The 26541-nt window shown below is 38.4% G+C and overlaps 1 protein-coding gene across 1 annotated transcript; it reads left to right on the top strand.

Annotated features, from left to right (window-relative positions):
* On the top strand, positions 1 to 26491 carry LOC141575004 (uncharacterized). Its single transcript, XM_074352928.1, has 4 exons — positions 1 to 618; positions 15678 to 16509; positions 17478 to 17629; positions 18317 to 26491. Exons 1-2 carry the CDS (start codon positions 1 to 3, stop codon positions 16461 to 16463), a joined length of 1404 nt encoding a protein of 467 aa, XP_074209029.1. The 3' UTR covers positions 16464 to 16509; positions 17478 to 17629; positions 18317 to 26491.
* The last annotated feature ends 50 nt before the right edge of the window (positions 26492 to 26541 follow it).

Genomic DNA, 26541 nt, shown 5'->3' with positions numbered 1-26541 from the left:
ATGCGGTGCGCGGTCCAGATCCGGGGATGCCCGCGGGCAGCGGGGTTCCCGAGGGGCGATCACGTCTCCCAGGTGCCACCCTGGGGCTCTAGATCCCGCACGCTTGGCACGACCAGCAGCGCGCCAGCCCCTCCCGCTCCAATTCGGACTCGCGGGTGGGCGGCAGAGGACGCACATCTGTCCCGCTGGAGACCTTTTCTCTCTCTGACTTGGACACCAAGCTGGGCCCAGTCAGCCCAAAGCCCCAGCTCCGGGAGCCCGGCTTGGACACCGGATACTCGCCAGCCCTGCACTGAGGCCAGCGTGCCAGGACCTGAGCCCCCAACCTGCCTGGAGAGGTTCTACCGGGGCCAGGGCCGGCCACGTGGGCAGTCCCCTCTTCCACACCAGGCCTTGACGCTGGATGTCCCCGCTCCGCGTGTCCCGCCGCCCCTGCCCAGGTACGAATCACGGCTGGGCGACTTTCTGGGCGTCGCAGCCACGTTAGGGACAGGGGTGCGCATCGATGAACGGTGGCGCCCGCGCCGGGCTTACGTTGGATCGGGAGCGGCGGCACAGGCTCGGGCGCAGCCACGCCGCCTGTGCCCGCGGCGCGAGACGCTCCGGTCTCGTCCTGGAGTTACTTTCTCTCTCGGTCCCAACCCTCCCCGCACCCCTCCCGGCCTGGCCCCAGCTTCGCGCGGCCCCTCCCCTCCCCTTACCGCCTCCTCGCCCTGCTCTCCGGCTGCCCTCCCGCCGCTCCCACCCCCTGTCCTCCCTCCCCTCTCTCCAGCGGCCTTCCCCGATGGAAAGAAAACCAGCCCCCACCCCAGCCGGTAGCTGGCGCCCCACGGCAGCCAGCCCAGGCGCAAAGGGCAGCGGTCCCGCTCCCAGTCACCCAGCGTGGCGCTCGCGAGGCGAAGCGCGCCGCCAATCCTGGCTGGGGGCTCAGCTGCGCCGCCTGGTGGTAGCTTTTCTACCTGATAACGCAGTTGCTTCACTTTTTGTTTGCTACCAATTTGAAATAAGAATTTTAATTCCTGTACATTTCGTTTTCTGCTGTGTTTCTTTGAATTGATACATGAAATTTTTTACTTTAGGAAAGAAAGGTGTTAAGAGTAATGTATCTATCAAATTCAATTTATATATTTAATTTATATTTCACTGTGCTATTTATTGATGAAAGATTAAATATCTAAGTAAATAGGCCAGTAAGAAATTGCCATAATTTTTAGAAAATCACATAAATTTTTAGATAATAGTATTTCTGTGACCTTCAATAATTAGAAGCTTGCCTAAATTACTTTTATTGCTATTTTATAAACATATATTGTGTGCACATTAAAAGCTAGGAAAATAGTTTTCACAATATTACAAAGTAAAAAGCATACTGACATAATGAAACTTAGAAAGGAAACGACTTTAATGACACTGTATATGAAAGCAATGCATGTTACATAGAAAACTGCATTTAAAGTGTACTAATATGTGGAGACCATGTAATTTAGAACCGTGAGTACAAACCTAATATGAAATGGGAAAATAAACTTAAATTTACAATTGACCACATTGTAACAGACAGAATTTATCTTTTACATAGTAACAAACGCCTATGGTTAAATACAGGTCTGAAATTCAGCTGCTGGAGTCCGGTGTAATCACACCTGATGTTCACTGCCTTGTACATTCTGACTGAAAAGTGCTCATCACCTACAGGTTGTCAAACCTTGTGATTATAATTCTCACACAATATATTACAGTCAATTAGCACTAGCCATACAATTTTCAAAATTTTAGAAATGTACTACAAATTTTCTTCCCCCCCACCAGTTCCCTTCTGTGCTGTCTTGAAAATAAAATTAGCAATCAACTCAGTATAATACATTATTTTAGGTATTTCCTATTGACTTTCCAGATATTAGCACCCTGAGGCAACTGTTTAATAGTGTTGAGGCCTATAAAGTTTTAATCACTGAGAAAATATTTATGGAGTGTCTATTAGCAGCAAGACTATAGAGACGTAATAAGGGTTCTGAATAAGTCAAGATTTTGTCCCTGAATATAAGAAGTGTCGATTCTAAGGCTGTAGCTCTTCCAGGTGACTAAACATCACAATCACACATTTGACTTCATCTGTTTAAGATTGGGAGAATGCTAAGAAAATCAAAGAGTAAAAGATCAGAAATGCTGAATCAAGATGGATGTAAAGAGTAGAACTGATGTATCTGTGTTAAAGAAAAACTCAACAGATGATTTTGATGTTTCGCTAAAGTAGTGGAGAATTGGGAAAGAGGAAGATGGGTTAGTAATTGTAATATCACAAGACCAGGTCAGTTCTAGAGTCTGACTGGTTGGATGCCAATCTTAGACCATTGCTTTGACGTATGTCTTATTCTGCTGGGCTGCTGTGACAAAATCCTACCACATTAGTGACATAAACAACAAAAATGTCTTTCTCACAGATCTGAGGCTAAGTCCAAGATCAAGGTATGAGCACGTTAATGTCCTGGGTGAGGGCCTCACCTTATGGCTCATAGCCAGTCTTCTCCTGTGTTCTCAAATGATGGAATGGGTGAGAGATCTCTGTGGGGTCTCTTTTCTAAGGGCACTGACCCATTCCTGGGGGCTTCACCCTCACAACCTAATCACCTCCCACAGGCATCAGGATTTCAACGGATGAACTGTGGGGTGGGGCACACATTTAGCCCATAGCGGTCGATGACCCCCAAACTTAATTTAACATCAGTATATTTCAGTTTTCTTGTATATAACATGGGGCTAATAGTAGTGCATTTTAAAAAGATAGTTTAAAGGATGAAGTTTATTTATTTAAATTCTTAATCACAGTGCCTGACATATTTAAGTGATCAATAAATATTTATCGAGTTTTACTTTAAGTGTAGTGAAAAGATCCATGCTTTATTCAAAGTGGGGAGGCAATATTAAAATATGACTTATTCAGAAATGCTGTCTGGAATGGTGATTGTAAAGTTGAGTCTGGAAGATTCTGCTTCCACTTAGAAGAAAGAGGAAAAAACATGGAAAGATATATAAGTTAGAAGTGATCATACAATATTCTGATTGAGACAATATCTAAATTAAAGGGATTTCCTGTTGCAGAATGACACAGATAGCAAATTAAGATACTTTAATAAACATTCTCAAGGTTATATTCTTGGATAATTTTCACTTCACTGGGTGAAGGGATCTTGATTATAGCAGATAGCGAAGGGCTGTGTTTTCTAGATAGCCATATAGGAAAACGGTGGAAAACTTGTTTATTTCAGGTTTTAAGGGTTATTTTTAAAAGATTATTTGAAAATAGACTTTAAAAACATGTATGCAGTTTGAGATAAAAGAATATATAAATGTAATTACAAATATCAGATATACTTTGTGTTTGGATGATCGTTTCCAGTTATTCCCATCCAGCAAAGGGGCTCATCTTTGTTCTGATGTGGTCCCCTGAGCTGTTCTGTTTTTGAAAAAGCTTTCTCATACTTGCATCCCTGTGTGCTTGTCTATCTTACACACACTGGTTATCTTACTGTTACACTTCAGGTCATCGAGAATTCTTTTTGGCTTGTGAGATTTTTCAAAATATTTTTAACTTGAATCATCCTGAGTTGGTATCTGCAGAAGTTTGACCTCTTCCTTATGATACCCAGCCATGTGTGCACTAGCTGCCTTGGTGTTAACTGGAGGGATGGCTCTGGCCTTTCTGTTTGGAATCTCTGTTCTACTGCCTAAGTGCTTGCCCAGGAACCCTGTTTTTCATGATAGCCTACGGTGGTGTTGGGGGTGTTATCACACAGTAGTGTTACACGGCGATGTCTTTGTTAGGGTCTAAGCCCCAGATCTTCTCCCATTGTCCAGGTCATGAGGCTTTTCCTGTAAGTCCACAAAAGCTCCCCCTGGGAGCTGCAGAAACATGATATGCATAATCTTCTATAATATGACATTGAGAAATTTTATTTTGTTTGATATTTATTAAGAATGTATTCTTCTTGAGCTAAATACGGAAGCCAGAACACACAGGATGTTTCCCTTTCTCTTCAGCCCCTCCTCCTCTTCACCCTCTCTTTGACTTTCTTGATGGAGAGAATATTTTGATCATTCGAGACGTAGATTCAACAGCCCCATAATAATTTTTTTCCTTGATTGCCATCAATCTGTGTCTATCAGTTGGAGGGAAGCCATTTTTAACAGAAATGCACATGTTGTGAATACAGGTAAATTCAGAAACACAATAGAGAAGATTTTTGGAGCCATGCTTTGTGGATATTGCTAAGTCCCTGAATACTACAATATTTTAAAGATACAGGGATAAAAAATAACAGATGAGGGAAAGTTTTCTTAAACAAATGATGCAGACACAATTAGTTACAGTTTAGAAAAAGAAGTAAAGATGGATACTTACTTCCTTAAAAAAAATTTGAAAGGAAATGTTAAAGGGTTTGATGGAATTGTTACAACAATAAGGGAATGAGTGAAATGTATTGGGAAATGTATTAAATTAGAATGAAAAAGGGTTTTCTAATCATAAAGTTGACATAAAGAATGAAAAAAATCCCAATCAAAAATGTTCTACACAAAAATTAAAAGATGAGTAATACATTAAAAGTAAAATTGAAGAACAAACATGAAAAATAGTAAACTCAATACTTAAAAACTGGAAAAGATAATAAAGAATTCTTAGAGGGTACATCCTAATCATTAACAAATATATGAACAAAACCCTTTAAATAACACCTATAGTAAGAGATTCTGAAAATGTGCAAATCACAGCTTAAGAAGACAGGTGCATCATCCCCTCCTGGTCATCCTCATTCTCTGCTGCTGAGACAGTGAAGACACCACTTTTGACTCTAGTTTACAGGTTGTTGTTTCCTGACCTCAGGAGATCTGTCAACTTTTCTTCCCTTTACCCATGCATTTCCACTGTATTTCTAGCCTCTCGTCTTCAGCCCTATCAGGATATTTGACCTCCTTTGATTTGGGCATTTTTCTCTCTGCTTGCTTCTTTGTTCTCCTTTCCTGTCTTTATTCCTATTTCAGTTCATGATTGACAAGGTCAGCAGTGTGTGTAGGGGCTTAAAAGCCCGGCCTCTGGAGGAAACTTACTGGTGTCTGAGCCTAGCTCTGCTAACTAGGGGCCAAGTGAAACTAAGATGACTTGACTTCTCAGTATCCCCCGCTCTAAAATGGGAGGATTGTAGTAGTCTCTTGTCATTGGTTTGTTATAAGATCAAATATGTCAATATGTATGGATTACTTAGATTATCTGGCATATAATAGCTGCTATGTAAGTAGGATTCAAATGCACTGATGATCTGTTTTTTCATTTTGCATACATAGTTTGGGTTATTATATTTCAAGCTTACAGTGTTTTGTAATTCAGTGTTTCTTCTTTAGAGAAACATATTGATCATTCTTTCTAGATTTCTAATTTTTTAAAATTCATAAAGATTCCATTAGCCAAAGTGATATATGGCTTTATTTTAATAAACTTAATTTTTCATTTTTATGTACTCCATACATAACTTATTTTTAATAACAACTTTATTGAAATATAATTCTCATATGATAAAATTAACCCCCATAAATGTCCAATTTAGTGATTCCTCGTATATTCCCAACATTATTCAGTCATGAAAGCTATTAAACTTTAGAATAATAGGATTCCATAGCTATTAGTGGTTATTTCTAGCACCCCACCCCCTCAGCTCCTGGTAAGACTAACATATTTTCTGTCTCAATAGATTTGGCCATTCTGGACGTTTTCATATAAACTGACCCCTACAATTGGAGGCTGTTTTCATTATAATGTTTTCAAGATTCATTTATATTGTATTATATATCAGTACTCTATTCCTTTTAATTGGTAAAAAAAAATTCTCTTGTATATATGTATTCAATTTTGCTTTTGCCCATTCATCAACTGATAGCTTTTTGAGTTGTTTTCACTTTTGGTTACTATAAACATTCGTGTATAGTGTGTGTGTAGACATGCTTTTATTCTTTTGGATATATGCCTAGGAATGCAATTGTTACACACAGAATAACACTTTGTTTAAATTTTGAGGAAGTGTCAAACTGTTATTTAGAGTGGGTACACAATTTAATATTCACATTAGCAAAGCTGAAGGTTCCAACTTTTCCACATCCTTCCAAAAGTTGTTATTGTCCTTTTTTTTTCATTTTAGCCATCCTAGCAGGTGTGAAGTTGTATCTTATAGTGATTTTTATTTTCATTTCCCTAATGACTAATGAGGCTGGACATTTTTTACTGTACTTATTTTTTATGTGCTCTCTGTAAACTTTTTTTGAACAATATCTATTAAAATCATCCAAGATGTACTGCAGATAATGGTTATCGTGTCTCTTTTCATGCCAATACTTTTTTTTTTTTTTTTTTGCCTGGCGGCACATGCTAGAACTTGGGAGTAGCAGGCCCTTTTGTATTTCTGACTTAAAAAATAACGATTTTAGTGTTTCACTGGTGATTACTATAGGTTTTTGTAGAAATGCTTTTTCAGGTTAATACAGTGCCTTTGCATTCCTAGTTTACCAAGAGGTTTTTTTAAAAAAAAATTTATTATGAATAGATGTTGACATTTAAGGCTTTTTGTATATCTGCAAAGATGATTATATAGCTTTTATAATTAAGCTCCTAACATGGTGAATTACATTGATAAATTTTCAAATATTGAACAGTCTTTTATTTCATTCTTGAGGTAAACCCTAATTGGTTATGAAATATCAAGTACATGCTAAATTGTATTTGCATATATTTGGCATTTTTGTATCAATATTCAAAAGTGAGATAATTTTCCTTTCTTGTACTAGTTTAATCCAGTTTGTATATCAGAATTTTACTGGCTTTGTAAAATTAATTTTTTAGCTTTCTTTTTCTATTCTTTGAAACTGTTTATATAAGATAGGAATTATTTATTCTGTAAAGGTTTAGTAAAATATATGACATTTTTTGGGAAACATATTGGATATTTTTATTTTAAAAATTACTATTGTCAACTGCTGTAGCAGGTGTTCTTAAGATCCAGAATTTATATCTAAATTTTTAGATGAAATCTTCCTTAGATATATGGTCCCTAATAATCTTCTTTAGATTGCCTTCAGATGACTTTTTAGCACTTGGAGAATAGCATGTCTTTTCTGGTTACACACATTCTATTTTTTTAAAAAAAATCTTCAAAATGTTTACATTGTTCTTTATTGAGTTTAATCTCATTAGTTTTGATTCATCATTACAGCTAACTGAGGTGTTTTAATTTTTAATTTGTTTAAATCATTTAAAACTATTTTTTGTCTTTAAAATATTTTATTTTGAAACAATTTTAGAGCCACAGGGAGTTGTAAAGAGAGTTTAGAAAGTTGTATTTACTCTTCTTTCTGTTTCCTCCAAAGGTTACATCTTACACAACTATAGTACAACATCATAACCAGAGGTTTGACATTGGTACAATGTAAGTGCAGTTCTCCGTTATTTCATCCCGTGTGTGGATTTCTGTAATCACCACTACAGTCAAGATACAGAACTGTCTCATAATCGCAAAGATCTTTCCTACGCTATTTCTTTATAATTACACACTCCCCCTCCCCTCCACCATTCCTGACCTCTGACAACCACTCATCTGTTTCCATCTCTCTAATTTTGTTATTTTGAGGATTCTTGGTATATACTAGATATGAGTCCTTTGTCAGATGTGTGTATTTTCTCCTATCACATAGCTTGCCTTTTCACCTTCTTCCCAGGGTCATTTGCTGAGCAAATGTTTTAACTTTTGATGAATTGTCTTCTTGATTCATTGATTTTTCTCTATTTTTTGTTTTGCATTTCATTAATTTCCTCTTTTTATTTCCTTTCATTTGCTTGCTTTGGGTTTACTTTTATCTTCTTCTAGGTTATTAAGGTGAGAACATAGATTATTGATTTGAGACTTTTTCTCTTTTCTAAAATTTTTCCTTTCGGCACTGCTTTAGTTATGTTCCACGCATTTTAATATTTTGTATTTTCTATTTTCATCCTGTTCATATAGTTTTTAGTTTCCCTGAGCCTTCCTCTTTGATCCATAGATTATTTAGAACCATGTTGTTTAGTTTCCAAGTGTTTGGGGGTATTTTCTCGTTACCCATCTCTTGCTGATTTCTGGGTTAATTCCATTGTAGTCAGAAAGCATTGTCTGTATGGTTTCAGTTCTTTTAAAGTTTTGAGGTTTGTATTATGATCAGTATTAAGTTTACTTTGGTCCCCTGTGCACTTGAAAACAATGTGCGTTCTGCTCCTGCTGGGCGAAGTACTCTCTTCGTGTTGGTTAGACCCTGCATGTTGATAGTATTGCTGAGTCCTGTATCCTTGCTGAGTTCCCCTCTACTTGTGCCATCAGTTGCTGAGAGAAGGGATTGAAGTCTGCAGCTGTAACTGTGCACTCTTCTAGTTCTTCTTTCGGTTTTTGCTTCATGTATCGTGCAGCACTCTTCTTTGGTACATGCACATTTAGAATTGCTATGTCTTCTTGATGGATTGACCTTTGATCATTATTTAGTATCCCTCTCTGTTAGTGGTAATTTTCTTTGCTATAAATTTTACTTTTTCTGATAGCAATGTGTCCACTCATACTTTCTTTGATTAATGTTTATGTGGAATATCTTCTTTCATCTGTCTAGTTTTAACCAACATATAGGCATACCTTGGAGATGTGGTGGTTTTGGTTCCAGACCACAGTAATAAAGCAAATATCACAAGAAAGCCAGTCATATGAAATTTTGGTTTCCCAGTCCATTTAAAAGTTATGTGTATACTGTGCTGTAGTCTGTTAAGTGTGCAATAGCATTATGTCTAAAACAACAATGTATGTACCTTAGTTTAAAAATATTGCTAAAAAATGCTAACCATCACCTGAGCCTTCAGTGAGTCGTGGTTGTTACATCAAAGATCTCTGATCACAGATCTCCATAAACAAATTAATAATAATAAAGCAGTTTGAAGTGGTCTGAGAATTACCAAATGGTGACCCAGAGACACAAAGTGAGCAAATGCTGTTGGAAAAGTGATGCTGATAGACTTGCTTGATTCTGTATTGCCACAAACCTTCAATTTGTAAAACTCAATAAACTGAAGTGTAGTAAAACAAGTATGTTTCTATACTGTTAAATTGAAGTGTTTCTTATAGACAACATAGAGCTCAGTCATTGTTTTTAAATTGACTGTTATTTAACTGGTGTGTTTAGACCACTTAGATTTATTGTGGTTATTGATTGGTCCTTTTTCTGTTTGTTCTGCTTTTCACTTCTCTGTTTTGCTTTACGTGACTTCTTGTGGATTACCTGAAAATGTTTTAGAACTTAATTTTGACTTATCTGTGGTGTTTTTGAGTGCTTCTCTTTGTGTATCATTTTTTTTTTAATTGAAGTTGAGTCAGTTTACAATGTTGTGTCAGTTTCTGGTGAACAGCATAGTAGTTCAGTCATACAGATTTATTCATTTTCATACTCTTTTTCATTATAGGCTACTAGAAGATATTGAATATAGTTCCCTGTGCTACAGCTCTTTGTGTATCTTTTTAAGTGGTTACTGTAACCATTACATCATATACACATAACTTTTCTTAGTCTGCTGGTGTCAACACTTACCAGTTTGTTATGATAGTCTTGTATGTTTCCTCTTCACACACTGAGAAGTGCATCAGCATTATAATTTTTGCTTCAACTACCAAACAAAATTTAGCAAACAGAAAGGAGTAAGAAAGTGTAATTGTCCATATTTTTACTATTTTTATTGTTCTTCCTTCCTTCCTGATGTTCCAGGATTCCTTCTTTTTTCATTTTCTCTTTGTTTTGTTCATTCTTTTAGAGTAGATATGTTGGTTGACAAATTCTGTTAGTTTTGTTCATCTGAGAATGCCTTATTTTGCTATTTAAAAAGTTTTTTTTTTATTGACACAACATTGTAAGCTGACTATACTTCAGTTAAAAATACATACTTAAAGTAAAAACATTTTCTTTTGTTGAAGTACAGTCCATCTACAATGTTGTTACTTTCTGGTGTACCACAGAGTGATTCAACTTTATATATATAGGCCATTATGAGGTACTGAATTCCCATGCTGGACAGGAGGACCTTGTTGTTTATCTATTTTATAGATAATAGTTGATTTGCTCTTCATTTTTGAAGGTTATTTTTGCAGAATACAGAATTCTGAGTGGGCAGTTCTCTCAACACTTGAAAAATATGTAACTTCCTTTTGGGCTCCCTGATTTCTGATGAGAAATTTGCTGGAGGCATTCAGAATTTTTTCTTTGGTCTTTAGTTTTTAGGTGTTTAACTATAATATGTCAGAGTGGATTTCTTTGGGTTAAGATCCTGTTTGGAATTTGTTCAGTCTTAAATATTTAGTTTTGTTTATTTATTTATATTTATTTATTCATTCATTCATTCATTCATTCATTCATGACAAATTTGGCAAAATTTTAGCCATTATTTCTTTGAATACTTTTCCAGCCCTACTGCTTTATCCTCTCTGGGACTCACAATGCATAAATGTCATATTCATTGATATTGCGCCCATCTGTCCCTGAGGCCCTGTTCATTTTTCAGTCTATTTTCTCTTTGTTTTTCAGTTTGGGTAATTTCTATTGTCGTGTCTTCAAGTTCAGTGATTCATCTGTTCTTTTCTGCTGTTGAGTCCATGTATTGAGATTTTTATTTCAGGTATTAGGTTATTTGGTTCTAAATTTCCATGTGGCCTTTTACCTTTGCTGTGATTTTGTGTTTCTTTGCTGACTTTTTTGTTTGTTTGTTTGTCTTTCATTTGTTTCAGGTGTGTTTGTAGTTGCTCACTGAAGCATTCTGTGATGGCTTTTAAAGTCTTGTTTGGTAACTGTTACCTGTGTCATGCCAGTGTTCTTATCTATTGATTATCTTTTCTCCTTTCACTTGAGATGTTCCTGGTTCTTGCTATGTTGAGAGAATTTTTGTTATTCAGTGCTGGACATTTTGGGTATTATATTATGAGGTTCCAGATCTTATTTAAATATTATGTTTTAGTAAGTCATTTCTGTTAATGCTCCAGCAGGGAGAAGGGGATAATGCCAGTTAGGATTTGAAGCTCAGATTTTAATCTTGGCCTTTGCTGACACTCATCTGGGGAGGGGCTCCATGTTACTGCTGATTGTGGACCAGAGTTCGGGCTTCCCCCCAAGGCCTCTGCAGGTACCTTCTTTCTGGGATGGCAAGGGGTGCCCTACTGTCATTGGTGGAATTCCTGATGTTCCACTGGGCCTCCTGTCATAACCCAAACATGGAGGCAGTGAGGGGGATGGAGGTCCTCGTTCCGCATGTGGTGTCTACATTGCAGGTGGGGGCTTGTCTTCCTGTAATATTTGGCTGGAGTCAGGCAGTAACTGTGTAAGTTTTCTGTGTTTCCACTGTCCCTTCATCTCCTTTGGCTGGAGAGAGCAGGTTTTCTGGGGACACTTTTTATTTGCTCCCATTGGCGTTTCTGGGTTGTTGGCTTCCCTGGCACCTAGTGTGGGATGCATGAGACAAAAAGAAAACTCAGGAAGTCACCACTGTGTAGTTCCTCAGGTCCTGATCCCTGGCCAGTCTGCCACATTCTCTTCAACTCTCAGCATGTTTTTGTTTCTTTCAAATATAAAGCCTAGGGAGTCTAGCCATGCTTAGTGGGAAGAGCAGGGAAAAGTATGTTTATCCATCTTTCCAGAAGCAGAAGTCCAAATTTAATTAACTTTGAATGGGTAATACATTCATGTGACATACAAGTTGAGTGATATAAAAAGAAGTTACAGTGAAATTAACTTTCTCCCACCCACTTCCCCTCTTAGATGGCAACAGTGCTTCTGGTTACTGTGTTTCCTTCTGAGGTAACTTTACAGATACCAGCAGACATACACAGATGCGTTGTTACCCAGGTGGTGGCATACTGCATACACTGTATCCTGTTTTTTTTCTCATAACACTGCAATTTAGTGAACCTTCTGGATTCATACAAGAAGAACTTCTTTATCATTTTTCATGGCCTCATGCTGTTCCAGTGCATGGAGATGCCATGTGTATGTAACCACTTGCACTGTTTAGGTGTTGGTCCTGTTACCTGATATATTTATTTTCCCTTCCATCTTAGTGTCTTCTGCACATTTCTTGTGTTTTCTGTGTACACCTGAGTCAGGGTCCTGTGTAAGCTGAAGTGTGTTGGAGACAGGTGCTGGTGACTGAAGTCTTCATTTTATGATAAGTAATATGTATACTCCATAAGTATTTGGAGATACTCATTACAGCTGCTTTCCTAGACTTGGTTCTCCATCATGTTCACAAGGGCTCTTTGGTCCACAGCTTGCTTTTCATAGGTGTCAACAAAAGATTTTGGGTATAAGCTCTATATACCCTTATTCACTTTCATGGGTTTAGGTGCTTCCACATAACAGTTAACAGAATGTATGCACTTTGTTGTTGTTATTTCTAAGGGGCATGAAAACACAGGTCTACTATGATTTGGGGTCAGAGTACTTGTATCTACCTTTTGGGAAAGATGAGATTGATTTTGTTATCATTTAAATTTTTGAGCATGGTAGTTTCATTCTCACTAAATTAGCACTTTTTCTTTAGGGTGGTGATTTTTTTCTTTTGAGTAGAAATATTGCCCTCAAATTCTTGGTGAACTTGAGTAAAGTCATGAATTGAAGAACCTTTTTGCCTTTGTCTCTTGATAGTCTTTCATGTTCTCTTGGCAGTTTAATGCTAAATCCATGCATAATTAAGTTTGATCTTGCACAGAGGATGGAGTCTGGAACTTGCACTGATAGACTGGAACTTGCACTGACAGACTGTGTGAGGATTTTTTTTTAATTTCAATTTTTTAATTTGATATTTCCAAATATATAAAACATCAAGATTCTTACACCAGTTATCTCAAATGAGACCATACAAAGCAATTTTAAAGTGTATACAACAATCATTCCCCCCTTCAGTTTTGCTACTTTATACAACTATGGGATAGACAGAAAATTGAATGGCATGTGCCTAGTTGGAAAATTTCACCCGTTTACAAAAAAAAAAAAAAAGAAATTAAGAAAACTCAAAATCAAACATGTAGGATACTTGCTACTTTGTGTCTGCAAGTCAATTTACAACCTCTTTTTATTTAATTTAGTAGGCACTTGGGACTGAAAATTTTAGCTGTCTAGTTTTATCCAACTACCCAACAGAAAGCAGCACAAATGAAAGTCCCAACACTCTGTAAACTTTGAGGGACTGAGAGAGTAGACACTATTTTTTATCTGTAGTAGATTCAATTGTTGAGCCTGCAAATGTAGGCTTTTTTCTCTTAACAGAAATAAATATCCTCAGGGCCTTTCCTCTAGCTTCAGTGGGCTGAGTTCAAGAATAGTGAAGAACCCCTCATGTGAAATTTAAAGTGTGACAACTCTGAAGTATTCTGATGCATTATACAAAATTTTGCTAGTTGCATAGACCAAAGACAGATGTTTTGCTAAATGGCACTGAAGAAAATCCTGACCCAAGTGGCACTACTTGGTCCAAATGTTACTGACCAAAGAAAATGATACAACAATATTTATAGGCTCACCTTTAAGAAATGGTTGACATTAATACTGTACATATTTTACACATCAAATACATAGTCCAAGAGTTTATAAAAGAAATTCATGCATTATTACCTGTAAGAATATCAATGTACAACATACCCAGGCCCCCCAGGAATTGTGACATTTCAGGTGGACACAGTGTTATGTACAAATACAATCAATTTATCTTCTGTGTTAAGTATATAATTTAAAGAAACTTCAGAGATTACTGAGGAAAAACTTAGTTCACTGAAGATTGATAACAAGTGTCAATCTGTGGGATTTTTAAGTATTTCCTTAAAAAAAAAAAACACCCAGAAAACATAACCTCTGTACAAAGAAAAATATAAAAATTCTGGAAGATCATGTCTGATCACACTACATAATTTAGAATGAAATGTCAGTGGTTTAAAGTTTTTCTGTCTTATTCCTTTGGCAGCCTTATTTTGTGAACTAATACTCGTATTTAGCTCAGCTGCTTTTATGGCACAAGAGCCCAGTTTCAAAATGGTGGCACTGATTTTCCTTATAACAGCACTATTTTCAGCAGCAATTATATTTTTAAAGGTTAACAATTTGTACAACAAATGTCTAACGATGCTTCTTCCTACTTTATACTCAACAGTTATGATCTTTACAAAAAGCTAATATCTACATAGAGAACCACCTTTTACTTGCCCCATCTCATCTCTGACTTGGTTGAGGAAGTACAGGCATTTCAGATTAGGTATTTATGTGTTTTAGATAGGATTCTTGGATTTATGTGAATATAAAAATAAGACAAAATAATTCTTAGGTACATTCCAGTGTCCCAGTAATTAGTTACATGATAAATAGTACCTACCTGCTGACCACCTATAAAAGATGAGACATTCCGAGGCACCCTAAAAACCTAGGTCTGTAACAGGTGAACAAGAAGGCCATTTTACTCAATTCTGATGCAGTCACCACTGACTGCTATTTAAGGTGTTTACTGGTAACCAGCAAGTTTAACTGAAGAGATGTCACTAAATTCAAACTGAAAATATATATTTAAAAGCAGCAATTTACATTGAGGGAAATATGGTTCTTGTGTGTTCTGTGTAAAGAGAGATTATGAATAAAGGGAATTGGCAACTGAGCACCCTAATTCAATTCCATGAATACAGGTTCCATGATAAGATATCTACTACATGCATTTTGCTTACAGTAACTGCCTAAAACTCACCAGCTCTATAGAGTTAAACTCTGTATTAAAGGACTATTGAGTTACAGGGGAATTGGCCATATCAAGTAGCTAGTGACATAGTACCAGTTGTGAAAATTGAGATAAATGAGTTGACAAATGGATTCATTGAATATGTTAATATTGTGAATGAGAAGACAATTCACCAGGATAATATACCCACAAGTATGTTGATCTGACAAAAACCACAGACTGACATCAAATGGATAAAAAAATACTGGGGAAAAAGTGAAAATGCCAACCAAAATAACAAGGTGGGTGGGCTGGGTGGGAGAGCACATTTAAGGCATCTAAAAAAAAAAAAATTCCACATGGCTTTGGCTTATTAAAATATTTTACACTATCTTTTTTCTTTTTAAAGAAGATTTGAAAGCACCTAAAAATCAAGCAGATTGTTAAAAAAAATCCCGCATGGCAAATTCAGTTTGTAAGCGTCATTCAGATATTTGTCAAGGAAAATAAAGAAGCCTCTGCCCATGAGATTTCACATGGTGGAAGAGGTCCTTCCAACCCTGTCTATCTTATGCTGGATGGCAGCCCAGAGGTTCTCTGTGCAGCAGCTACAAACAAGGTGTTACTTTCTGGAAGGGAAGGGACTGTGGAATTTCCACTGGTTGGCGAGCAACCCAGCTTTAATTTTTCCAGATACTCTGCATGTACAGGCTTATGACACTGGAGAAATTGATGGCATCCTTTACTTTTAACCACTCTGTCTTCCTTCCTGTATTAACAGGATCTTCCCAGTCTTCTAATATTTCAGTGACAGTAAGGACATAGACATATGTCCTGTGCTTTCTGTCTTGGTTCTCATATATGCCCAGGAGTCTGCCTGACTTTCCTTTGACTCCAGCCTCTTGGTAAGCCTCCCTCACGGCAGCACTGGCAGGCTCCTCCTGGGGCTCCAGTCCTCCTCCTGGGCCAGTCCACTGGTCAGGGACCGAAGCCTGCCCACCTGCAGCACCTCGTCCTCCTGCTCGCTCCGGAAGGACAGGGACGCCGCCCGCTTCTTGAAGCCCTCGCTGTCCTAGGTCCGCGGCCTAGGGGGGCTTGGACCTCATCGCAGAGGCGGGCTCTCGCTGCCGCGGCCCCTGCGGAGGCCGCCACCCCGCCGGGGCGCGGGGGCGAGGGCGAGTCGTGGCGCAGGGCGGCGCGAACGGTCAGTCCCGGAGCCCGCCGCCCGCTCGCTCCGGTTCCCGCAGCTGCTGCCGCCGCCCAGGGCGGAGCGGGGCGCGAGGTGAGGGGAGACGGCTGCAGGGGCTCCCGCCGGCCCTGCAGCAGCGCCTCGGCTGCGCGAGGCGTTTGGGGTCGGCTGCGGGCCGTCCCGCCAGGGCCCTCTGACGTGCTGCGTATGCACAGGTGGCTGCGCGGTGCCCGTCAGTGCGCCGCCCGTCAGTGCGCCGCCGGTGGCGGGGTCTGTGTTCGGGGACGGGTGTGTTTGTGGCTGCAGTTGCCGCAGTTCGTCCCGGCCCTCCAGACTTCCCCAGCCCCACTCTCGGCCTCGTGGTCCTGGCACGCCCGCTGCTTCTGCCCAGGATGCTTCCTCTGGGCTCAGCCCCCAGCACGTCCACGTCACGCCTGCTGCCTTAGTCCTGCAGAAATCCTGCGCTTTGGATTTGTGCCACCTTCTGTAAGTTGAAAGCTTCTGGACCAAGTGCGGCAGTGAGATGGAGTCAGAAGAGGAGGTGAGCAAAGTGATTTCTGTCCTGTACCTCTTTTTTTTTCCTACCTTTTCAAGCTATTATTTCAAGTTGCCTTTCTGAGGGCAAGGGTTAAAATTCACTCCCTTAGCTTTGCTGTTATTCTTCATTTCTAATAAATTGGGAACTACAAATACTCTACTTTTAAAAATTGTTGTATATGTTTACTCATTTGTTTTGGAATAAATTTGATGAAGATGAGTTTATGGGAAAGCAAAGTGTGACCAGGGGTTAGGAATTTAAGTGGAAAATTGAATTTTCATGAAGCTTTCCACATTTCATTAGATGTTAAATTCTACAGTGAAGTTTCATATGATTATTAACTATAAGAATATTCCTAAATATCGTGGTTAAACTGTTATTAAAATAATATATCATAAAGCCATTAATATTTTTACATAATACAGTTGTTTGATTATTGAATTTTTCTCGTCAGATATTAGTCAGCAACCTCAGTTTTTTCTTTTAGTGATTTTGTAACAAGAATAAAAATATATTTTAAATCTGTGTGACACAGTTTTATTAAAATGACTTGAGAGTGTATGAGCATTTATCAGTTTATTTTCTTCTTTCACATTATATTTTTAATTTTGTGTCCTTCTACATTGTATTCTAAAATTTGGAACCGATTGATATGTGCTTTTCACTTCACTATCATGAGGGATGTTTTTTCAGATGAAACTGAAAAATTTAGTAATTCATCTTTTGTCAGTATTAAAAGCAGACCAGCTAGGCTCCTTTGTGCCACACTAAAAATAATACCAGAACATAAGAAAGGTTTCTGTATTACTTTATGTGCTCTGTGATAGCATCTTTTCTGTGAACACTCTCAACTCCAATGAGACCCTGACATTGAAAATTTACTTGTACATACACAGGGGTTATATTATGCTTCCTTGACCCTTGAAATGAGTATGGATGCTGACAGAAATCTTTGCGTTGTTCTCCCTAAGGTATTGCCATCAGAGAGTCAGCAAAAGTGGTTGACCAAGCCCAAAGTTGGGTGCTGAGGGGAGTTGATGACCTGGACTTTTTCATAAGGGATGAAGCCATAGATAAACCCACGTATGCCACAAAGTTAAACTCCCCAACGGGATTTGCTTCTGTAAGTGTATCATCAAGAACAGAGAGTAGGATGAATCATGCAAAATGGTAGATTTCATAGCAATTGTACTTGTGAGCTGTGTATTTTATTCTTGTGTTGGAAAAGAGGTTTTGTTGTTGTTGGTTTTGAATGGGGTATTTTTCAATATTGAAGTATAGTTGATTTACAGTGTTGTGTTAGTTGAACAAGGTATTTTTCATGTGGGGAATCAAGTGAATTTAAGAAACCCCAGAATGCAGGATTGACTCTGGGAATGCTGGGCTTCATGTGAGAGCAAGATCTGCTTCTGTGGAAAATTGCAGGTTGACTCACTGACCTGTCCGATGTAGAAGAGCTGTAGACTGATTAATTAAAAAGAAGCACTAAAATTGTTTAACTAGGTATTTGTTCTAAAAACCTCCAAACTCCAAATGGAATGGTATGGCGGATTAGCTGTACTTTTGCATCTATTACTTCACTGTTAAGATGATACTTTGTACTTAGAGATGTGAAGTAGAATATAAATGATAATATAACTTAATATTTCTGGTAAAGTGCCTGTTATTTCTTTACATAAATTAACATTCACCCAGTGCAAAGGACCTGTTTTCTCTAATAACTCAGTCTCTTCTGGGCCAGTGTTTTTAAAACTGTTGCTCTTACTGACATGGACTGAAGCTTGACATAGTTTGATTTCTCTTGCTTTAGTGGCCAATAAGACATGGAATAATTGAAGACTGGGATCTAATGGAGAGGTTCATGGAACAAGTTATTTTTAATTTTCCCTGAGCTGAACCTGAGGGCCATCACTTTTTAATGGTGAGTAACTGGGACTGAGAGAAAAGCCCTGTGGATTCTGGGTTGCTTAGATTTTAAACCCAGAATATTCTTCCCTGGGGAGTTTTTAATTCCCACTAAAGCTCTTTGTAAGAGTTGGAGTGCTTTTTGGGCAAATAACAGAAGGCTCAAACAAAATGTCCAAAACCAAAGAGGGCTTATTATCCCACAAAACAGGATGCCAGTGTCAGGCCACTCAGGACTGGTTACTTGAGCAGCTCAGAGATGGAGGTGAGAACCCAGCCTAATTCACCTGTTTGGCCTCTTGTGCTGCTTCCCCTCAGGCCCCAGGGTGGCTGCCCAAGTTCCTGTGCTGACTCTTGGTCTATTTACTTTCAGAGTTTTAGAATTAAGACTCTCTTCCTCAGAAACCTTCCTAGCAGATTTGCCCTGTCTGTCCATGCCCAGTGTGGGCCCTAGAGGGGAACAAAATTACTTTGTTACATTTTGATGAGTCAAGATTCTCTCCTGTTGCTGGTGAGGGGACCACATCTTATCACCTGGCCCCAAGAGGTAAGTACCTAAACCGGCCTCCAGCAGCAAGGAATGAGGAGGGAGGAATGGGTTTTGGTAGGAAACCACCTGTGTAGTTAGGTGTCCTCCTGAAATAACTGGATGGCTCTGACCTTTGCTTCTTACAGCAGAGGGAGCTGAGTCAAGGTGCTGTTTTGCCAAGGTTAAATCTCACTCTAACACTGAGCTGAGTTATGGGCCCTGATATTGTGGATGTAATTGATCATGTTCAGATGAAATAAAACAATACAGAGAAATGAAGAGAAGTGTCTCTTGGTTGTGGAGCCTGTTTTCATTGTTTTATGTTCTTTTTAAGTTAAAATTAATTACATGTATAAAACACTTACTTTAAGGAGAGCAATTGCATGTAACATAAGCTGCACATTAAAACCTACATAATTTAGCTTTGCATTTTTTCCATGCTAGTGCATTGTCAAATGGCCCCTGATCCAATTATATAACTCTTTCTAATGTTAAATATGGAATATTCTTTAGAATTATCTGGCTTAAAATATGTTAAGTACAAGGCTGTTATGGTAGTTAGTGGAATCTATATAATTTGTGTCTATTAAATCAAGTCCTTGAAAGTGCTCTAAGCTTTTTCCTGGCTGTATCTTCACAACTAGGAATTGTCACCTCCAAGTACTGTGTTTTACAGGCCACTGTGTATTTTCTCTCCTGTGTATCTATGATGGTTTATGTAAAATACATGGAGCCAGGAAACTGACAGTATGTCTGAATGGCTTTGTCTTTACAGCCAAAACAAATTACAGACTCCCACCTGCAATGCTTGGCATGTTCCCTTCTCTCGTACGTCACATAACTACCTGTTGATAGGACTCCAGGCATGGGCCTGGGGCCCAGCTTCCTCTCCCTGCCTGCCCCATCCCGCTCTGCTCAGAGGGAGTCTGAGTCTTAGGCCCGTGGAGCAAATGCAATCACCAGGACACAGCCCACAGGAAATTTTTCCTACCAGGAATTTTTCTGCTCTAGCTGGCATATACACCGCAGTACAATAAAAACAATTGCTGGGAACGAACTGGAGGTGTTTGGTATGAATATGGAAAAGCTTAAGTCCTTTGCCAAAAATGAGTATCTGAAGTGAATGTTCAAAAATAATTGTTTATTACATTAAACATAAGAAAATATTGTGTTACATTTATTGTACTTTGAAGTTAGCAGGTGTGTTTGCTGCATGATGTGACAGAGGAAGTTATGAGAAGGGTGGTTTTATCTCAGGCTTATGTCCTTCCTCATCAGTTAATGGGATAATTGAAGGGGAGTGAAGCAGGTACAGGGATTTGTGGCCATGTCCAGAAATTCATTGAAGACATTTACTGAACCACTACATCAGCTAATGGCTTCTTGGTGTAAAAGAGTCTAAAAGTTTTAAATTAAAGTTCCCTCAGTAGCCTATGAAATTGTCCCTTCTGACTGCCATGACAGACATCTGCACATCCATGGTGGGAATGAGCTCAGTAGGGCTCATGTTTTTCAAGGAGTTTCAGAGACTCAACTCATGTTGGTCACGTGGACTAAACAGATAGCAAATGGGAACCACACTCTTTTCTCTAATACTGAATTGCCCAGAGTTCAAGACAGAATCATATATTCTAAAGAACTGCAGTGCTCTTGAAGGGAAATTGAATTGTAACTGTAGAGGAGATTTGCAAACCTTTTTGAATATGAATCAGGGGAGAAAAAGCAAGCAGCAGTGCTGCCCAAGGATGCTGGGAACCAGGAGCTCTGCCATCCACCTGAGAGCAGGAAAGATGTGTGTCCCAGCTCAGGGATGGAGGATCATCCTTCCTTCATCCTTTTGTTCCAATCAAGTCCTCAGTAGCCTGTGTGCTGCCCACCCACATTGGCAAGGGCAGGTCTCCTTACTCAGTCTGCTGCATGCTAAGCTCTTCCAGAGACACCCTCTCAGACACACCCCAGAAAGAATGGTTTACCAGCTCTCGGGGTACCCCTTAGCCCAGTCAAGCTGACACATAATAATCACCATGACATGTGGCTTGTCCTGGCTTACCGCAGTAACTCCCTTCCTGGTTCATGAGGGTGGCTCAGACCTGCTCTGTCCTGTACACTAGCACTGGCCGGTGTGGAGCTGGACATCCTTGGCGCTGCTGAGTCTGTTACTGCTGGCCCGTGTTCTTCCCATTTTCAGTATATTGTCATCTCCACTCCTACTTGCCCTTCCTTGAGGATTTATGTTTTTAAAAATGTTTCTTTACTGCAGTTATGGAGAGGTTTGGGACTGGAGCAATATTAGTTGCATGTGTTCAGCTTGCTTTCTTTATCCAGAAATATGGATTGATTTTTATAGTACTGACTAATTATTCATTTTTGAATTAATACTTGATGATATTTTACCATTATTATGAATAAAATGCTTATGTAACTTGCATTCATGTGAAGTTTTAATCATATACTTCAGTATTTAAAAAATAAGAAAAACTTGATATCTCCAATTTAGATCTCGTTATATATAAATAATGGTTTTGAAAGGTTTTATTTAAATTAGTCCTCTAAAGGAACAATTACTGGTGGTAAACATAGGAGAAAAGGAGGATTGAGGAAAACATAGATTTATGATTATGGTTCTGAGAACCCAGAAGAATGTGTCTTTAATAATGCTGAATTTGATTCAATAGCCAGGAGAACCTAATTTTATTGTAAACATTCTCTTAATGGAAGTGTATAGATTTTAATGTTAGTTCTTCACAGATGGTGAATTGTTTGGCAGCAAGTACTAAAGTGTAAAAATCAGTGATTTAAGCAAGTTAAAGGTTTTATTTTTCTTAAACTCATTTGTAGCAGGGAGGGCAGTGCTGGTATGTCAGGTTTCTGGTGTCATTAGGGATCTGTGTTCTCTAGTATATTTAGCATATGGCTTCCATTCTAAGATTGCCTTAGATCACAAGTTAGCTGCTGCAGCTCCAGTCATCACCTCCATATTCCAGGAAAGAAGGAGTTAAGAGCAGAAGTGGGTCTACTACATGAGTCTACCTTCAACCTTGTAAGGAGCTTTCCCAGAAGACACATCCAACAACTTTTGCTTCTTATTGGCCAGAACTTACTTAGCCATCCCTGTACACCAGGAAGTCTGGGAAATGCTGTTTTCTGGGCCTGTGATTGATCAGTGGTCTGTCATTAAGGCAGAAGGCAGAATAGATACTGGGTAGGGAAATTGCAGTGCCTGCCACAATGATGTGACTACAGGTATGAAGACAGTGGCAGATCAAGAATTCAGCTGTCTTCACAACTGTGGTTGGATATGGAAAGTGTTTTCCACGTTACAGAGCCAACAGGCTAGGGAAAAGCCACACCAGGATGTGCTGTGGCTTCTGCCCTGGGGTGAAGCCTTTCTTCTGTTAGCTTCTCTGCCTGTGGACTAATAAACCAGGAAATTGTATTGGGAGTTTCTGTGGCCTTCGCACACGGGCTGTAACTCAGGGTTTCACAACTCTTGTAATGAATTTTTTTTTTCTTATTATAGAACTATAAGTGCGATTTAGAAAATTTGGAAGATTCTTGTGGGGCTTTTCACACTCCTATCCCATTATCATAAATATTAACATTCAGTATAGCTATACTTAATCTTTTCACTCATGTTTTTATATGATTTTGCATTCAATATTGTGTCCTCCATCCCTCTCCCCCATTTTCTTGCACGGTTTTCATAATCCTCGCTTTAATGGTCATGCAACCATGTATCCAGTGGTTGTTTCCTGTCTGTTTAGCAGCCCCACTATTTTTAGATGTTTACTTTTGTTTCCAGTTTCTTGGTTTTGTAAGACATAACATAAATTAATATTTGCACATTTTTTTCTATATTTAGAGCATTTTTATATTAAGAATATAAAAATTATATATATATATAATTTGGAGGTCCAGATGTGTTAATAATTTTGAATCTCTGGTATACCATTTCACACTGAAATCTTCAATGTACAAGAAGCCACATTATTTGAACTCTTAGGATTGATTAATATCATTTTTGATTATTTGACTTTTTAATTTGCAGTTTGAATACCTTTGATCTTAAACAGTTTTTCATGTACTTATTAGTTGTATTTTCTCCTTTGTGAATTGCCTATTCATGTCCTGGGTTTTGTACATATCAGTGTTTTATTGCTTTTATTGTTGCTATGATTTCTTTGAACTTTATTCTACTTAAATTTTTCTTTTGTGATAAAATGCATATACCATAAAAATTATCATTTTAACCATTTCTGAATGTACAGTTTGGTGAGTTGCGTACATTGACATTGTTGTGCAACCATCACCACCATCCATCTCAGGAACTTCTTCATCTTCCAAACTGAAACTCTGTCCACATTAAAGAATAACTCTCTTTCCCCCTCTCCCAGCCCTAGCCCCCACCATCCCCCCTCTGTCTCTATGACTGTAACTATTCTGGGTCCTCATATAAGTGGAATCATCCAGTATTAGTCCTTTCATGACTGGCTTATTTCACTTGGTATAAGGTCTTCAGGGTTCAGCCACATTGTAGCATGTGTCAGAATTTCCTTCCTTTTTTAGGGCTGAATAATATTCTGTTGTATGTATGGCCACAATCTGTTTATGGTGTGAACTCTTTCATATAACAGATACGAATTTTTTGTCATAAGCAGATACTTTTTCTCACTTGATTTTTTGTAGGTTATGTTTTTGAACATCTATAATTGTAAATTTTTATGTAAGTAAACCTACTTTCCTTTGATGTTTATATATATTTTTCATTCATCTGGGATTTATTTGGAACATCACTTGACACTGAAATTAAACCCAGGAAGAATCCAGAGCCAGGGTTAATCTACTTCTTGTTGGAATGCCTTCTATAGGCTCACATTTTTTTTTTTTAAACCAGGCAGGAAGGAAACATTGCATGACTATGCTCTCACTTTGCATACCTTTCTAGCCTTCCTCTCTTCATCCTATTCCCCCCTCTAATCAGTTTAAATGTTATGTTTATAAAATTAACTTATTAAGGTGCTTGGATTCCTCTTCAAGGTAAGAGAAGACTCTAGGTCTCTGGAGTTAATACATTCAATTTCTTCTGGCCTGAGATATATTCTTGATATTACAGTTGATTGTTGATATATTCAGCACTTGCTAAAGGCCCAGCCCTCTCCCCACCAAGCATTTGCATGAATTAACTCACTTATTTAATCCCACAGACAATTGTGGGGTAGGTAGTTATTAGGCCTGTTTTTCAGGTTGATAGGAGGTGCCATAAGGAGATATATTGTAACCTAAATATTGGAATCCACAGCTATTCTTCGTGTGCTTTAAATGAAAGAAAACTAAAAAAAAAAAAATCTGATATAGTAATCACTAACACAGTGATAAATGTGTACTGGGAACATTAAGGTATTAACTAATTTGATCTCAGCCCCTTGAGGTAGGCACATTAAAATAAGTAATGTGTTGTTGAATAACGTTTAGATCACTTACTTACAATCTGCTTTTGATGACTTTATTATTTCTTGTCTATGTCTTAAGATTGCTTTCTCTCTCCCATTCAGGGAGTGTATTGATTCTAATCAGAGTAATTAAAACTTACTTGGGGCATGATGTTTGAGCTTTGTATCGGACAGGAGTATAAACTAAAGCCCCCAGCTAGTTGATAGCCAGATTTGATTATTTGCTTGAAGAGTTAGCATACACACAGCACAGAATTCAAAAGGTGCAGTAGGATTTCCAGTGCAAGAGTGTCTCCTTCCCACTTCTGTGTTGCCTTCCAGATCCCCTTCCTGGAGGAAACCAACTTTACTGGTGCTTAACCAGCAATAATTATGTGCAGGCACATGGATTATACATAAACTTACTTCATAAAATGGTAACAAAATTGACATACTATGGTACATTTTGATTTTTACTTTAAAAATTTTAGAAATTATAATTTGAAATATATGAAATTTACCCACTAAACACAGTTTTAAATATATCATTTGGTAACGTTACCTACATTGATATTGTGGTGTAACAGAACTCTAGAACTTTTCCATGTTGCAAGATCAAAACTTTGTGCCCATAAACAGCTCCTCATTTCTCTCCCTCATACACCTTGCTTTTTAAAAAAATGTTGTAGATACAGAAGTATATTTAAGAATATGTATGTATGGAGAGGCCTATTTTCATGTAGCAAATTTATAGTAGATATTGTTTCATATCTGCAGACACACTGCCCATCCTTTTTAATTGCTGCAAAGTGTTACATTTTATGGATGTGACCTAATCTGTGTAATCAGTTCCTTGTTATGTGCAGTTATGTTGTTTCTGATCTTGGAAGCTGTGACAACTGTGCACCTCTCTGAGGCACCTTGTTTTAGATGTCCCTTGGCTTGACAATGGAATTTGATTTTGTCTCATAGTCTTTGTTCAGAGACTTTCTCTTCAGTAGGTGAGTTTCTCACTGGTACATGCTGATGATTTTAGTGATAATAATGCACTTTCACTGAGTACGTTCCCCATGCCAGGTGTTGCCATGAGCACTTCGTTTAGACTCCTGTGAAGTCAGTGCTAATTATGCATGGAGAGAGGAAATCACTTTCCAAACTTGGTAAAATCGAAGGTGGGTTGTAGCTGGGCTGATTGGAGTTGGAGCTCTCCCGTTGCCCGTGCTGAAATGGCCTGGGTTGTGTGGCAGGTTTGTGTGGTCACAGCTACTTTTCTGGTGCTGTGCTTTCTGGTTTTAGTGTGTTTTATTTATGTATGGATATTTTAAAACTCAGGCTTGGCTTTCTCTTTGGTTTCTATTGGGTGCATATTCGTTCTGATAATTGGTAAAATATATTTTAACATAACTGTACTTTTGTGTAAGATATTTACCTGTATTTGTTTAGGGATGATTACTTCCTACTGTGCTTAGTGACCACGTTGGTACATGGCCACATTTCTTACCTCCTCCTCCTTTCTTCTATCACCTGCTTTTGATTGTTTATGTTAGTGTACTTACTCTGATATTTATGTTTGTGACTTTATGTTTACTGGTGTCTCTGCTGCTCTACCAAGAAAACAATATCTTTTGATTCCATGACACAAGGGCATCAGTGTCTTTATATTTTCCTCCTTTCCATCTGTGCCTGTCAACTTGATACTACTCCTGTTGTTTTAATTTATAGTATTTACATTCTGTTCTATAGATACACATTCTCCCAGAAAAGAAAAGCATTTATCCCTACATCTTAAATGGACTACTTGCTCACTGTAAGTCTTTGACTGTACTTTATGCATTCTTATTATTTGGCTAAAGCTTATTGTCTGATGGTTAATTCATGAAGGGTTCATAGAAACCAAATTCTCTCAAGTTGTTGTATGTTTAAAGATATTTTGTTTTTGCAACAGACTTGATTGGCAGTGTGGCCAGATATAGAATTCTGGGGTCATATTTTCCTGCCAGAAAAGCCTGTAAATGTGGCCCTGTGTGTCCCAGTGTCCTGCATGCAGCTGTGCCAATGGCCAAGACAGGCTGCCCTTTTCCTGCTTTAAGAGTATGTTGCTATGCTGAATAAACCTAACAAAACACCATAGGCTTAGTGGCTTCAACAACAGACAGTAGTTTTCTCACAGCT

Source organism: Camelus bactrianus, chromosome 25, assembly GCF_048773025.1.
Source record: "Camelus bactrianus isolate YW-2024 breed Bactrian camel chromosome 25, ASM4877302v1, whole genome shotgun sequence".
NCBI lineage: Eukaryota > Metazoa > Chordata > Mammalia > Artiodactyla > Camelidae > Camelus > Camelus bactrianus.
This window is presented reverse-complemented; position numbering and strand designations above follow the sequence as displayed.

Coding starts and splice junctions, on each gene's coding strand:
- LOC141575004 (XM_074352928.1), top strand. CDS start 1: ATGCGGTGCGCGGTCCAGATCCGGGGATGCCCGCGGGCAGCGGGGTTC. Junction 619..15,677: donor CGCTCCGGTCTCGTCCTGGA/GTTACTTTCTCT, acceptor CTTTGACTCCAG/CCTCTTGGTAAGCCTCCCTC.